At 36.3% G+C, this 16,636-nt stretch overlaps 2 protein-coding genes across 2 annotated transcripts; both read left to right on the top strand.

The window, feature by feature from the left end:
* Positions 1-1,545: 1,545 nt before the first annotated feature.
* On the top strand, positions 1,546-6,626 carry LOC130734422 (putative UDP-glucuronate:xylan alpha-glucuronosyltransferase 3). Its single transcript, XM_057586845.1, has 4 exons — positions 1,546-1,913; positions 3,338-3,544; positions 3,882-4,513; positions 5,420-6,626. The coding sequence occupies exons 1-4, from the start codon at positions 1,855-1,857 to the stop codon at positions 6,454-6,456; spliced, it is 1,935 nt and encodes a 644-aa protein (XP_057442828.1). The 5' UTR covers positions 1,546-1,854; the 3' UTR covers positions 6,457-6,626.
* Positions 6,627-7,926: 1,300 nt separating this feature from the next.
* Positions 7,927-9,238, top strand: LOC130734421 (protein TRACHEARY ELEMENT DIFFERENTIATION-RELATED 7A-like). Its single transcript, XM_057586844.1, has one exon. The coding sequence runs from the start codon at positions 8,245-8,247 to the stop codon at positions 9,016-9,018; it is 774 nt and encodes a 257-aa protein (XP_057442827.1). The 5' UTR covers positions 7,927-8,244; the 3' UTR covers positions 9,019-9,238.
* The last annotated feature ends 7,398 nt before the right edge of the window (positions 9,239-16,636 follow it).

Here is a 16,636-nt window from a genome sequence, read left to right as displayed (position 1 = left end):
TATTAACTTAATTCTTTTACATGTATCATGATGAATGAATGGTAGATTGAGTTTTTATTATCAACTGTCATATGGTAGGTAAGGTCAATTACTTTTACCTAATGACAGACCCTAGTTTCATGTGATAATATATAAACTGTTTTCTCATTAGACAGTTTATTATTGTGAAACGTATTATCAGACTTGAGAACAGTTCTACCCTCGGGTACTTTTCACACTTTCACTCTCTGATACACTGAGAATAAACCGAATCCTCAACCATGTTAGGTACACAATTTATTTACCATGATGAAATTAACATGTTGTAATTATCTTACATGTTTGTACGATCACTGCATCATTTAAATTTAGCATGCCCTCCTTCACAATCTCATCAATTATTAGGAAAGTTGAGTGGTGGCAACAAACATTGTAAAGCATTTGAAAATTTGATTCATTCATAAATATACTTTCTTAATCTATGTGTTTTCTTCTTCTTCTTAATAACTAGTTATGATAGAGCTTTCCAATCAAGAACAAATCATTTGGTCGAGATTGAGTTTGCTAACTTTACAATAACTCAACATGATAGTTTAACTACCACTACAAATCTTTTGACAGCGAAAGATGTTTTTGATTAATGGAGTAAGATACTTTGACAGCTAAATATATATGCCATAAACTTATAGAAGTCATAAAATTTTAGGTAAGTATAATTTTAGAAAGTGAAGATAAACTTTGATAAATTTAATAATATTAACTAATTTTGATAAATTTCTTAATACATGTAAATTACTAATAGAAAATCTTATCAATAGAATAAATAGAGTAAATAATAAATCAATTTTAATAACTCTTGAGAGGGTTGTTCTCAAGAACTGTTATCTTTCAATAAAATTATTTTGCTTCCAAAAAAAAATCAATTTTAATAATAATAAAACCTTCTCCAACATTAATTTGATACAAAATATTTAACATATCCAGTAAAAATTGCTTTAGATTTTAAATTTAGGGAGCTTCTTTCTTTGAAATATTTTTAAGGGTATGCTAATCAAAGACTTAGGAGCCTTAGTTAAGAAATTTAATTAAAATAAAAAGTTTTTGTTTACACTTGGAATAATAAATCACAAATAAGAAAACTACGCCAACGAAATAGAAAACTTCCATAATATATATAAGAGATTTCTCCCGTAAAACTTATCGAGCTAATGCATCCGTCACTGTATAATGCTCACGAGCAACCTGTAAGAACCTAACATGCAAATCCCGGCATGTGTCGAATTCCCTTAATATTACTTCTCAAATAAAAAGTATTTATTGGAAAGCACCGGACTTATTAAATTATTACTATTAAATACTACAAATTTGGTGTGCGATGAGTGTCCTCCTTCGAAGACAATCCTATTCGAGCAAGGAACATCCACAAGACTCGAACCTGAAACATTGCCTGAAGGAAATCAATGATATACCACTTGAACAAACCATCCGTCGGTTAAATGCTACAAATTTGGAAAGGGTATTTCTATTTTTGAACCAATAAATAAATAGGTAGTAACAGAGCAGACACCGGCAGTTTCAATAAAAAGAGTCAACTACTGAGCCTCTGAACTAAGCCACCTGTTCATAGTTCTTACAACAATCACTGCCTCCCTCCCATGGCTGCTTTCACCACCACCCTCCACCGCCATTCTCGATCTCATTTCTCAACCACCCTTTTCCTCTGCCTACCCTTTTAACTCAATCGCTCACCCCACTCTTGCTCTTGTTGCATTCATCCGCATCAAAGTTTCATCCTTTTTACCACTTCTTACTTGGGACTTTGACTTCACATTCTGCTATATCAGACACTGGCTTGACCCAGTTGTTGAATCAGAGATGAGGGGAGCTTCCTCGAGCATCGTCGAGCCGCGCCACCGGTCTTTGGCTTCCTTCAGGTCAGTGATTTCCATTTTCAACCTCACTTCACTTCAATTTGATTTGAATGTGAACAACAGTGTTGAATTGACTTGAAACAACCCTGATTTAATTTTCCCGATTTTTGGCTTTTTCTTCTGCTGCTGTGTTACTTAATTAGAAATTCAGAATCTTGATCGTAATTGGATTAGCTTAGATATGATTTCTCAATTTGGTTCATTGCAGCTATTTTGGGAACTCTCAATGATAAACAAATTTTTGGTTTTGTTATGTTAGTGAATAACAAGATCCTATATATCAATGTAAAATGCTAAATGGTTGTCATTGTCAGTCTTGCTTTCTTTGTGCAAATTTTATATGCTAATGTATGTATGTATACAGTTTTGGTTTTGAACCTTATGCTACACATAATCTTAGATATAAAACTATTTATGTGCTTTGACCTAACAACTTAAGCTTCGCTTTTCATGCCATTGTTGTTTTGGAGCACTATCCTGGATGCAACCATTCTTCTAAATTAACAATTTCAGCACAAAGTTGGGTGGGCCTATGCAATTTCCACTTTCAAAATGCTCTTGCCTGAGGGAATGTGTTAGATTTTAAATCACTCATGCAGTCATTTAACAATTTAAGCTTTCAAGATAATTGATTCATGACAATTAGTCATATATGGAATTTGGCAAAGAGTGGACTCAACCTTGAAGAGAGGTAGTTTAAGTGTATCAATCTAGAGACGGGTCCCAATCATAAGAGCAAACATGGAAAGTTCATGTTCTGGTTCTGAGTAGTCCTAAAATGCAAGAAGCCTAGAACAAAGCTGTTATGTTAAACAGGTTTTATTTCCCTAAACATGCTTTTGCCATTGATGTTTGTGCTACTGAAAGCTATTTTTGCCTTATCAAGGAACTACTTCTCAGATATCATGATCAGGGTTTTTACTAGACATGGAGATAGTACCTTAATTATACTATACATGAAGTGAGTTTTTTTTTCAATATTGCTTTCGTATTCTTTGACATTTTAGAATTATGATTATGAGTCCACCTTGGGCTTTTTTCTTGTTCTATCCTGGCATTTTCTGAGTTTCTTTTGTATGGTTGCATTCCTAAATGGAAAATTTCTCACTTACTGTACCTTGTTATACCAGCCATTATCAATTAATTTGGATTCATTATACATATATAGATTGTAAGAGATAGAGATTCTGAATCAATTATATAAAAAAAGCAAGGTCAATTGAGTTTATCAGGGAACATGGGTATTGTTTTTGTTTTCTTATTTCAATTGCATATTGCTAGTAAAAATTAAGAAATCTCCTCTGTCCTTAAAAATATGCTTATAGCTTATTTGTAATATGTTGATGAAGACATACAAATTGAACACTGTTTTAAGTCTTACTTCTTGATTCTTTTTGAGCTATATCTTTTCTTTCTTCTTGATGCAGTGAAGAGACAAGCAAGAGAAGGTCTCTAAGAAATAAAGATTCCAAAGATGTTGAGAAAGCGTTGCATGTTCCATTACAAGATAGGAGTTTAAACTGCCGGCCAAATTGGAAATTAGTTTTGGTTATTATTGCATTGGGAACCTTAATTACAATCTTCCATCCTCCAGCTGTTTATAATACTGATCATGCATCAAATTCTTTATCACGGTATGCCTATTTTTTTCTATCCATGCTTTCACATTTTGTTGCATCATCATTAGCTTTGGTAGTTTTCTCCTATCTTATGCTTGCCATTTCTAGATTTGAGCTTTCCTGGAAAGTTCCAAAATTGCAATATCATGTATACCTTCTGAGCATGGAGCATTAATTTATAATTTTTAATTTATATATATTTCAAAGCATGCATCCCTTTATTCAGATTATGCTGTGTCTCCTCACTTTGAAATACTATGGTAAATGGTAATTGATTATCCAAATTGTAAACTGTTATTTTTGTTTTATTCATTTTTTTAATACCTATTTAGGAGTTTTTTTGTTGTTGCAGTCCAACATTTGTTTGGAGAGAAGATTTTGATGGCATTGATCCCCGTTATGTATCATCTCTAAATGTTGAGTGGGACCAAATATCTAAAGTTCTTGAAAATTTGGAGGATAAGGACACATATCAGGGTGTTGGTTTATTAAACTTCAATGACAGTGAGATTGACCACTGGAAGCAGCTGATACCTGAAGTAGAACATGTAGTCCTTCACCTGAACTATGCTTCTAATAACATTACATGGGAAGTCCTGTATCCGGAATGGATAGACGAAGAAGAAGAATATGAGTTTCCAACCTGTCCAACACTACCTAGGGTCCAGGTTCCAGGAAAACCACGGCTTGATCTCATTGCTGTCAAGCTTCCCTGCAACAAGTCAGGGCGCTGGTCAAGAGATGTGGCTCGTTTGCACCTGCAGATTGAAGCAGCAAGACTTGCTGCCTCTTCCAAAGGATATCATCCAGTGCGTGTGCTTTTCGTAACTGATTGCTTCCCAATCCCAAATCTCTTTACGTGTAAGGAACTTGTACAACATGAAGGGACTGCCTGGCTTTATGAACCTAACCGGAATAAACTCAGAGACAAGCTGCAATTACCAATTGGTTCATGTGAACTAGCCGTTCCTTTGAAGGCTAAAGGTCAGGCTCAAACAAACATCTTGTGTTTCTATCTATGTTTACTTTGTGTCCTTTTTCTTTCTCCTTAACCCCCCTCCCCCAAATCTTGTTTGTTCTTGTCATTCTTTATGCAAAGTTTGTAGCTTCTAGATGCAAGTGCAATATTCCATTTTCTTCCAATGAAGTAAAACAGAATCACCTATTACTGTTTTGTTCAAAAGACTAATATTCCTCAAGTGATACTTTTTTCATTCTTAAAATAAACACCAAGGTACTGGATCATAATATTGAAGAAAATTGTATTGCTGATGAGAATTTTCCCATTTCAGAGGTTGTACTTGTACCGATTGGGTGGGCAAGTGAAGGGGAAAAAGAACCAATCCATATACTAAATAGTGGTGTCTAACCTTCCATGTATTCAGCAATCAAGGGTCCTGGACTCGAACTCCCAAACTCTCTCAGAAAATCCCTAAAGCTGCTCTTTATTTCTTATCCCTTAATATGAGCCTGTTTGGATGCGGACCAAAGAGCACTTATTGGAGCTTATCTAGTGCACTTTTTAGTACAGAAGCTCCAATAAGAGCTCTTTGATCCAAATCTAAACGGGCATACACTATCATATCCCACCTCTCCAGCTAACAATCTCAACTAACCAAATAATAAGGCGGGGTTACCTAATGGTGTCTCAAACAATGTTCTTAGTGTCAGAGATAGAATGAACATATAAGTTAATTGAATCCCATCAGCTAGTATATTTTAATCATTGAAGTCATGTCTTATGTAAGTATTTTTACTTTTGAGGTATTCAGAAAGCTAATAAAATGGCTTTTGAAAGTATATCATTCTGTTTCCTTGGAAGTTGCAATATCTATGAATTCAACTAGATATAGTTACGTTGATTAGAGACTAACTACATTCTTTTGACAGAAAACTTTTACTCAGAAAGGCCGCGTCGAGAAGCTTATGCAACAATCCTGCACTCTGCACATATTTATGTTTGTGGAGCCATTACTGCAGCTCAGAGTATTCGCATGGCTGGTTCAACACGAGATCTTGTGATTCTTGTTGATAAAACAATTAGCGAATATCATAGGGAGGGCTTGGCAGCTGCTGGATGGAAGATCCATACAATTCAAAGAATCAGGAATCCAAAAGCGGAACCCGAGGCATATAACGAGTGGAACTACAGCAAATTCCGCCTCTGGCAGCTAACAGATTATGACAAAATCATTTTCATTGATGCTGACCTTCTTATACTTAGAAATATCGATTTTCTTTTCGAAATGCCTGAAATATCAGCCATAGGAAACAATGCTACGCTGTTCAACTCAGGTGTAATGGTGGTTGAACCATCAAATTGTACTTTCAAACTGCTTATGGATCACATCAATGAGATAGTCTCCTATAATGGTGGGGACCAGGGGTATCTGAATGAAATTTTCACATGGTGGCATCGGATTCCAAGGCACATGAACTTCTTGAAGCACTTCTGGGAAGGTGATGAGGAAGAGAAAAAAGTGATGAAAACTCATCTCTTTGGAGCTGACCCACCAATCCTTTATGTCATTCACTATCTGGGTAATAAACCATGGCTGTGCTTCCGAGACTACGACTGCAACTGGAATGTGGACATTCTGCAAGAGTTTGCGAGTAACGTAGCTCATGCGAGATGGTGGAAGGTGCACGATGCCATGCCGGAAAACTTGCAGAAGTTCTGTTTGCTTAGGTCCAAGCAGAAGGCTGCATTAGAGTGGGATCGTAGACAAGCAGAGAAAGGAAACTACAGTGATGGTCACTGGAAAATTAAGATTAAAGACCCGCGTTTGAAAACGTGCTTTGAGGATTTCTGCTTCTGGGAGAGCATGTTATGGCACTGGGGTGAAAAGAATTGGACAGATAATTCTACTGTTAACAATTCGCCACCTGCTATCAAAACCAAAACCAAATCACTTTCTTCTTCATGAGTATACTTCTCCATTCTTCCCATATTTACTGTAGATTAGATTCTACATATTTGCACAATTGATGTATGTCTCCCATTAATCCTGTTGTAAACAAAATAGCTTTGTATTTGGGCCCAAAGTATTATTTATAGCTTGTTATTACTTTTTGTCAAAGTGAAAAAGTTCAAGCATGTGCAAAAATAGCTTCCTTTTTTTGTTATTGTGTTTTGGTTAGTTCACCTTCATTGCAATCACTGATGACATCTTCGGCAGCCACTGAACCCACTCTTAGTCGAATTGCCCAAAAAGGTTCAGTTCTTACAGGATGAGGTTCTTCTCAATTGCAAATTCTCTCAAGGTTTGTCCAGTTGAAATTTTGTATGCATGTCGGTCCTGCAGGTCAATATGTTTACCTTGCAGGCTTGTAGAGCTGGTAGGTAAAATATAGACACTTTTAATAGTGGGCTTGTGTGGGTTGGTCTGTTTAGCCTTCTAGTTAAGGAGGACTTGAGTGAACAGCTATCTAGTATCAATTTGTGAGATTCTGGTAAGTTGAGCATCTGGGTCATCATTAACAAGCTCAACGTTAATAAAATTACAACCCAATTAATTAACTTAAGCTGTTGAACCTTAGGAGCGTTCATAACAATATTATGCCTAATAGTTAGTTTTTTGAGTTATGATTCATTCACACCTTCATTTCATTTTTACTTCCCTTTCTATCTATCTCTTTCTTCTTTTTTAATTAAATCATCAATGACATCTCTTATTTTTTCTCTCTTTTCTTCCTATATCTCTCATCTTTCCACTTCTTCTCACTTATAATGGAGTATGAACAAAACATTAATCATTTACTCTAGCCTTTTTGGTCTGTTAGAATAAAACTCATGTTGCAGTAAAAATAAGAAAATGTTTGGTTGAGACTAGGCACGAGTATAATCCAAATGTGAAGGAAAAGAGAAAAAAAGTTAAAGTGAGATAAATAATGTGACGTGATGTGATAGAAAGTAAGAGATGAAGAGAAAAAAATGGATGTATGAGTGTCACTTTGAAATCGGATTCCTTTTTGCTGTATTCAGTAAATCATGTCTATCGGATTCCTTTTTGCTGTATTCAGTAAATCATGTCTTTATAGCTCATGGATCAAACCGCACGGTTCTAATTTAATCACATTATTTTAAGTTATAGCTAACTCTTTAAATTTGAAGTCATTGAATCTTGATCGGACGTCTGAGAATCCTTGACGTCAGGAAATGCAGAGATTGCCGACTCCTGGTAATCGAGTCCATTTCACCACTATTTAATTATTAGAAATGGGGATTTGTAAAAAATAGCAATCATTTTCATGAGATGTGCCACCCTCATTTATTGATGTAAAGTGTAAATATGAACAAACAACCACAATGTTCGATCAAAATCAAACGTATCATACATTTGCCAAGATGAGCAAAATTTTCCAATGTCACACAGCACAGATCCCCATTTTTACAAACAAAAGAACAGATCAACAAGCAATGCAAGCAGAATAAGGGGCATACATCTGAAAACAAGTATAAGCAATACAAGCAAAATAAGCTAAGGAAGTCCAATGAGAAGTGTTTTCCACTGCAAACAACCCCTCAAAAACTTCGCATGAGCGTCAAGTTACTAACTAAAACAATTGCACAATATTTTTCCACCCTTCATACTTCTCATAAATCCACACTACAAAAGGACACACCATCCTCAACATTATTCATCAACAATTAACAACATCTATTGATATTAACGCAACACCAAGAACAAGATAAGAGCAGGAGCAAGAGCAAGATGGCCTCAACTCAACCCAACTTCTACTTCCCACACTTCCCTCCTCCACCTTCCCACCCTTACAACCCTCCAACACCACCTTCCCACCCCTTTAACCCTCCACCAACACCCTCCCATTACTTCAAATCTCCACCACCCCCCTCTCACTCATTTGCTCCTCCTCCACGAGGACACCCTTCACCACCACCATCATCACCACCACCGCCGTCGTCTCATCCATTCACTCCTCCACCACCACACGTGCGCCCCCCGCCATCACCACATCACCCTATCACTCCTCCTCCGCACGTGCGTCCACCCCCACCCCCACTCCCACCCTCACCCTCTCCAAACCACCACACAATCATAGTGATCGTGGTGGTCTCAGTAGGCGGCCTCGCCTTGCTTTCGATGCTCGCCTTCGCGCTTTTCTGCTGCTTCCAGAAGAGGACGCATAAGAAGAAGAAGACACAAGAAACCGAGGTGATTCATTTCGATGAGCACAAAACCGTCAAGGAAACCATTTTGCCTGGTCCTTTCGGACAGAAAACTGTAGTGATAACAGTTGAAGATGATGTGCACGTTGATGAAGAAATCAGGAAGAATGAGGAAGTAGTTGGCCATGGCCATGGCTTACATGATGCCAAGACATCATCATCATCACCAATTACTGAAGCAGAACAAGCTGGCAACACTTCTAGTACAGTTGAGGTGGCAACTGCTTCTTCTGATCCTGAACATCACCATGATCATCACCTAATTCACAAGCATGAGGAGAACAAGCCCTCTGATTGAAGAATAATTATGAATATATGTTCCCACACGAGAATATTCAAGGACTCCCAACAAGGATCTAAATTACTTTGGTGAATAAAATATATCCTTCATTTGTTTGTTTGTTTATATTTTTTTCCCTCATGGTGTATTATTTCAATTGTTAAATTTCCTTCCATCTTGATGATAACAGTACTTTGTAAGTGTGACTTGAAATATACGAAGTTAATTATTTCTTTTAGGTTGATAAAGTTGATATGAATTTATCAAAACCAGTTAAGTATTTAAGAAAGTTCATTCAAGTGAGCATACTAAAAGAAATATTAGAAAATACCTCGCATATACCACCAAAATATATGGTGAAATGATAATATTATATAATTTAATAGATTTTGATTTACAACCGTATAAATTAGATTTTTTAATTTAAGTATTAGATTTAGGGAGACCTAACTCAACCCAAAAGCTAGCTTAAGAGTTGACGGTTGCCCTACCCTTTATAAGCATTTGATTGACTATATCTCTAGTCAATGTGAGACTCTAACACACGCCCTCACGCCCAGGGCTGGACGTCTGGAGTAGGGGTGGCAAAATGGGCTTGGCCCGCTGGGCCAGCCCGTTTGGCCCACCTTTTTTGACGGGTTGGGTTGGGATTTTGAACCCAAATTTAAAAGTGGGTCAACCCAACCCAACCCGTATTTTGGCGGGTTAATGACGGGTTGGGTTGGGTTAGCCCGCCAACCCATTTTTCACTTTTTTTTTTGAAATTTTTTAAAATTTTTTTCTATTTTTATTCTTTCAGTAGATTATTTTAAGGTGCGCATATAATACGACAGACCTAAACTAAAAAAAAAATTATTTTGAAAACTCCCTTTAATGGATTCACCTATATAAGTTGCTGCTCTTATTCGTAGGTTATGTTTTGTCTAAAACTTTCATGACTACTCGACATTATATTTTATAATTGTTGATTGACTATTATTGGCTAAAGTAAACTCTTGTTGCTAGTGAGGTTACAGTTTTACAACTTTTAATAACCACACATGATAAATATTTTTTTGTTATTGCTATTGGTGAGACTTTCTAGTTGAACTCACAACATTTAAAGATAAAGAATAAGTATAATTCTACTTTTTTCATGTGTCAACATATAAAAAGTGAAAGATTGCTTAAAATTTCTCATTACATTTCTTTTTTTATTTCACTACATTTTCTAAGTGGGCTAGCCCGCCAACCCGTTTTCCCGTCAAAATATGGGTTGGGTTGAGATTTTGAACCCAAATACCAAAAGTGGGCTAACCCAACCCAACCCGCATTTCGACGGGTTAGTGGCGGGTTGGGCTCAACCCGGCCCGCCAATCCATATTGTCACCCCTAGTCTGGAGCGTGGAATGAACATCAACGGGTGACTTAATTATGGGAGGTCTCCACAACAAATGGATCTAGAACAGACTCTGATACCATGTTAGAGAAAACAGAGAAAGGGAAAAAAGAAACGTATCTGAGTTATACACTATGAATTGATTGTATGAATTGATAGATGATACAATGATTGTTGAATCTTTATATAAGGCTATAGAAGCTTGCTCTGCAAGCTAAGCTAATCCTAACTAAATGGTAACTGTCTCTAACAGATTCTAACTGAATTGATAGATGTGTCTAGCTGGCACATACAAATCTAACTGAATTAACAACTGTGTCCAGCTGGCACACACATAACATAAATTCGATATTTTCTTATCTATATACTCTAATGATAACAATTAGAAAGGTAATTGAAAATAAGGGTAAGCCGAGACAAGCAATTAGTCTGTTGAGATTGCCCAAAAAACCTCGACATTCCACTGTTTCACTTTAGCCTTCAAAGCTTTCAGTTTTTCTTTGAGTACAAAACCTAAGCTTTTTCTGGTCACCAATGTGGGGTAGATTCGTCTTGTTTGTTTTGCCCATTGCATGAGAGGGTTTGCTCTCATGCTCTGTTATCTTTAATAATATATTTTGTTTTAGAAAAAAAGAAGCACAACACCCTTGGAAATGGAGCTCGACCAACACCCCTTCAATTGCACATGTGATTTCAGATTGCTCTTCGAGTAGTGGTGAGGCTTGCTTTGAGCCTGAGGAGTTGGCTTCTTCACCAAATAGTAACCACCCTTTGATTTTACCGGAGGCTCATGATTCAGATGGAGTTCTTACGAGAGCTCGTCGTGCTTTCATTATTAGTTAACAAGCTGGGGTGGTGTATCGATGTCCCGAGGAGGTTAATTTTTATCAAGGCTTATATTGAGAGATTTGGAGATTGTGGCAAAAATGGATGTTTTTGATTTTATTGTGGCTGACTTTTTTGGCTTTTGTTTTGGGGGCTGATCATTTTGTTTTTACTTTTTAGTTACCTTGCTGGTAGCTCTTCAAGTTTTTCCTATTAATAATAAAATATTTTAGCTTTCAAAAAGAAAACACCCCTGCCACAAACTCAGAAAATCTAGCATCCTTCCATGTCTCTCTTTGTGACTTTGGTCTCAGTTTAGTCTAAATGGGTCAAAAACAGCTTCGACGAGGTAGGCTCCGCTCCTCGGAGTACCCACTCCCCTCTTCATCGCTCCCCCCTGATCTCGCATCCAACAATTGAGCACCCTAAATGGTTTGAGGTCCCAATTTTACAGTGAACACGTTAACATGAGTGGATGTGATCATATATGTATCTCTTTGGCTTGAAGAGCACAATTGGGCCATGGATTAATCCACTCCACTGAAACAAGGCTCTATCAAAACGGTTCATTGATTACCTGAACTAAGTGAAACACCTTCCAATTAATGGAAGATCCATGAGCCCCATCGAACTGAAAAGTTGTTGAACTCCTCCGTTTCTCTCCTACCTTGGTCAACATCATTTGAAATTCCCCTCATTTCATTCAAGTTCCTTATAGAATTAAAATCACCCACCAAGCACCAACAATTATTTTAAACCTATTCCACCAATCAGATAGAGCAGTCCATGGTTGTCTATTTTCCTCCAAATTGCATGGAGCATAGAAATTTACGATGACACATTCATACTCCTTGCAGACCAATGAATCCTTGTCCCAATGCACAGTCATTCAATCTAAATATGCTCTGCTTACACAATAAACCATCACTTCATTCACTTGTTTATTGTAGGAATAACTGGCTGAAATCAGAATCATCCAGAGAGAAGAGCAGTGTCTATTAATTATCAATACTTTACAATTTTGTCTCCTGAATACAAAGAAGTCTCACCTTTTCCGTGTAGTAACGTTTCTTATCGCTCTCCACTTGGGAGTCAGGGATTCCCATATTCTTCCGCTACAATGATTCTCCCCCCACTGCTTCGGGATTATTCTCACTGATGATGGATCTCCCGTCTTTCCTGCTACCACCTTTGTCATCATCATCGGTCTCATTGGAAGACATTTAAAATTACTTGATAAATGATCATTTTCAATAAATATAGTTAGATAAAAATAATTAAAAATATTACTAAATAGTATTATTCAAATATACAAATTTGAGACTAAGGTACACACTTACACTGTAAATTTTTTTATTCTTTTAATGAATTCCATTTCAAAGATGGTGAGAAAATATAATTTAATAATTGATGTGTGACTACTAAATTTGATTGGTTGACAATTTACATTTTTTTTTTCGAATTTAATTTCTATGCACTGCGGTATAATTTTTTTTTACCTCGTCAACCAATCAGATTTCAAGGACGTGAGAAAATTTGTTTTTTTTATTTAATTTCATTAATTGACGTGACACATCCTTACAATGTGATTGGTTGATGGTGTAAAAAAACTTAACATTGCCATTGCATCATCATTTTTCTCTTGTTTTTTGTACAAACAATTTACATTGTTTTTTTATACATATGTTATAAATATATGGAACATTTTCTAAGGCCAAATTCAAAATATTTATTAAAAAATTTTGACCTATGTTTATCTTAAATTTTTCTCATTTGTCCCGGTAGGATAGTTTAAGTGGTAGAAGCTGGGGGGGCATATGGGTTGGGTAGGGGAAGGTCCAGGGATCAATTCCTAGCGGGTGCAATTTATCTTTCCGATGTAATTTTTTTTCTCATTCACAAAACAAAAATACAATTCAACTTTAAAATAATTTAAATATTTTAAAATAATATAAAATTCTTAAAGTTAAGTTTTTCATAAGTTTTCCATTTGTAAATAAAAGTTATTCATTTATAAGGTAGTTTTTAATTTTTCATAATATACTCCAAAACTGTAGATGTATTCCTATATTTTAGAATAATATATTAGACCCTAAAGTATTGTATGATGTTATATTTTAAAGATTATTAATGGCCTATTTGCGTTTGACACCTTCCACTATATGAGATTGAGGAGAACCGGGAAGCAAAGCGTGGTGGGTCTTAAACTAGTCATGGAAAAGGCGTATGATCACATCGAGTGGAGTTTCCTCCAGTCCGTTTTGGTTTTGATGGGGTTCCCCAAGAGATTGATTTCAGTGATTATGAGTTGTGTATCTTCTGCTAGTTTTTCTGTCCTTTTCAATGGTTGTCTTGGGAGATCCTTAATGGCATCCAGAGGCAGGGTAATCCATCAGGTGATCCGTTGTGTTAGAATTGCTAAGCAGACTCTAGAAATATCATATTTTCTTTGTTGATGATATCATTTTGTTCTTCTAAGCTAACAATAATAAAGTAGATGCCATCCACAAGATTTTGACCGAGCACCAGCAGGTTTCAGGTAAGCTCATTAACTTGGATTGTTGGTGATTTTAGTATCATCAATAGATTTTAGTAGTAATGTGATTTATTGTAGGCCGATGCGATTATGTGTTAAGCTCGGAAACGAGTTAGGGTAGTGCGGAGTGCACGCTATGTTTTATTAACCGTTTTCGGTTTCTGAAACAAACTCCTTTATAAGGAGTCATCTGGCCTCAGTTTCATGTACAGAAAACAAAAACCGAAATCTCTCTACATTCCTGATCTGTTCTCATTTGCCAGAAGCAGATTGTTCTTCAAGAATTATCTCAACAAGGATTTCGTGAACCTAGGCAAGAATAGGGTCGAAATACTTTGTTTGAAAAGTGTTCGAACACGATTCTTCGAAGTTATCCAGGATTATCATACCCAAATTTCTAACATGGATGAGTCAGGAATCCCTTTTAGCCAAAATGTACCAGAAGATAGAAAAAAATGTTATACAAGGTAGTTTATTTATTAAGGCCATTAAGATTAATTTCAAGTATCCTAGGTTTCTAGCCTTTGTGTGAAGGTCGAAGCAACAGGTTTTTGAGATTTGTTCAGGAAAGCGTGTGGAAGAAACACAAGGGGTGGAAGGAGAAATTTTTGTCTTCAACTTCTAGGAAGGTTTTAATTAAATATGTGGCTCATGAAATCCCCACTTATATTATGGGATGCTTTTCTTTACGGTTGTGCTATGTAACCACATTTTATTTTAATGATCATAAAACAGACTAAGAGTGTACGTGCAATTTTTTGTTTATGTATAACTTTCATATTTAAATATAAATTGAAAATATTTTTAGATAGTTCTAGATGAATCTATAGAGTTTAAGTCTTTGTTAAGTGCAAACGCTAATCATATTGTTTATCAAGTTTTGAATGATGGCATTTTTCAAGAGTATAAGTGAACTGATTAAATATATCATGTGAAATATATTTCAGAAAATCACACTTATACCCCTCACACTCTAACGTCTAAAGAAGCAATACAAGGCGATGGCATGAAGACAGTTTCTACATGGAAGAGATCGATCAAAGCAGCAAGACACAACAAAAGGAATGGTGAATATGCTAAATGTTCCAATCAGATGAAGAAAGAAGTTGTCAAAGCTACGAGGGTAGACTACAAGCAAAGAGATGTCAGCTCTGCCATATCGTCTAACCAAAGAATAGAAAGGTCAAAAGCATCAAAGGAAGACGAGTGAAGCAAAATGTCAAACATGCTACTTCGTCTAAGCAACAAGAAGATCAAGGGAAGAGTCAAGGTTACAAGGCAGACTACACTAGCAAAGAAATGTCAAATCAGCTAGTCGCACAAACTGAAAGCAGATCAAGATAAAAAAAAAACCGGAGCAAACAGAGTTGAATCTTCAGAAGAAGCCAAAACATCAAGATCTTGACAAAATATTTAAGGTCTTCAAAGGGAGACGATACAAGCAGGGGAATGCTACACCTATCAGATCGTCAATCCTAAGGTAGAAGAAGAGTGTTCAAGAAGAAGATGAAGCTGCAAGCTATCAAAGCTTCAGACCTAAGCATGCAAGATCAAGCGAAGCTTTAAGATTGTCTACAGTAGAAGAATCAAAGCTTCAAGGACAGACCATGCAAAAACAGCTCAAGCTAACTGACCGTCTGAGCAGACTTCACTCAACGTCTACTACTTTGTCTATCTCAAGGTCGATCATGGAAAGCAATGTCAAGAGAAAAAAACACCATATTCAAATGGAAATATCTTTGACATTCTTGAGGAGAAAGTCAAGTGCTGAGAAATCACGTGATACTCTACAAAACACGTTGACCAAGAAAACTAGTACAACATGTCAACATCAAAAGTTTCCTCTTTCTCTTTCTACCAAGAAATGAAGAAGTGAAGCAAAGATTATTGTCTACGCCTACAAGTATCAATCTGATTTAGGAAACACAAAACAATCCATTTCTGAAGAAGACGAAGATCTGGTCAAACGCTATCAGTCACACTCTGAATGACCAAATTGAAGAAATGAATGAAGCATGAGCTAAGCTGACAAATCTTCTGAGAGAAGAATGGCTAAAGCAAGAAGCATCGTCTGCAAACTTGGAAGAGCGATGAAAGCAGAACATCCGAAGCAATCAATGTATATCATGAAACGAAGTCTGCAGCTTCAGAATAGCATAATGAAGAATGTGCTTCACAGTCAAATCAACACAGATTAACTGAAGCAAGCATCATCGTCTAAAGAACTGAAGAATTGAAAAATAAATAATAAAGATCGTCAGAAGTAGAACGAATACAATAGAAGCAGAAGATCATCTTAAGAATAATTTCAAGCTTACACTTAAATATGCTACAAAGTCAAATCAAGTACACTTCACATTGAAGAAAAAGTCAAGAAAGCTTTGTGTAGAAGTCTCAAAGAAGAAATCTCAAGATCTGACACAATGCTTTGATGAAGATAAAGGAACCGTGGTGTCACTATCAATTTGTCATATTTGTACACTAATGGATAGAAGGTCAGACCTATGCTACCTGCTACATGACAGATTACATCTTTTCGGCAAAAGGTCTCAATCAAACAGTACTACACTCTAACGCAAGTACATTTTGTAGCGTTTGATCCAACGGCTAGAATCTTCATGAAGAACAAGCTCCAATGGCTATAATCTACCTCGCAAAATATTTAGAAGTATAAAGGGAAGAAGTAAAGACTTGAAGAAGTAGCGCTTATGTTCAGAAAGATTGAGCTTCCATGCTCAAATCAATTAAGCGTGAAAGGAAGCCTTAGTGCTCATCACTCAGAGATGATCATCAATATCGTTTGCTTCAACAAGGAGAATAGATTTTCTTAAGAGTCAAATCCTTTTTAACTCTCATGTAACAGAACATAAAGTATACACTCAGAGTCAAATTTCATC

The sequence above is a fragment of the Lotus japonicus genome, chromosome 1 (assembly GCF_012489685.1).
Source record: "Lotus japonicus ecotype B-129 chromosome 1, LjGifu_v1.2".
NCBI classification, from domain to species: Eukaryota; Viridiplantae; Streptophyta; class Magnoliopsida; order Fabales; family Fabaceae; genus Lotus; species Lotus japonicus.
The sequence above is the reverse complement of the archived record's forward strand: the minus strand, read 5'-3'. Positions and strand labels throughout refer to the sequence as shown.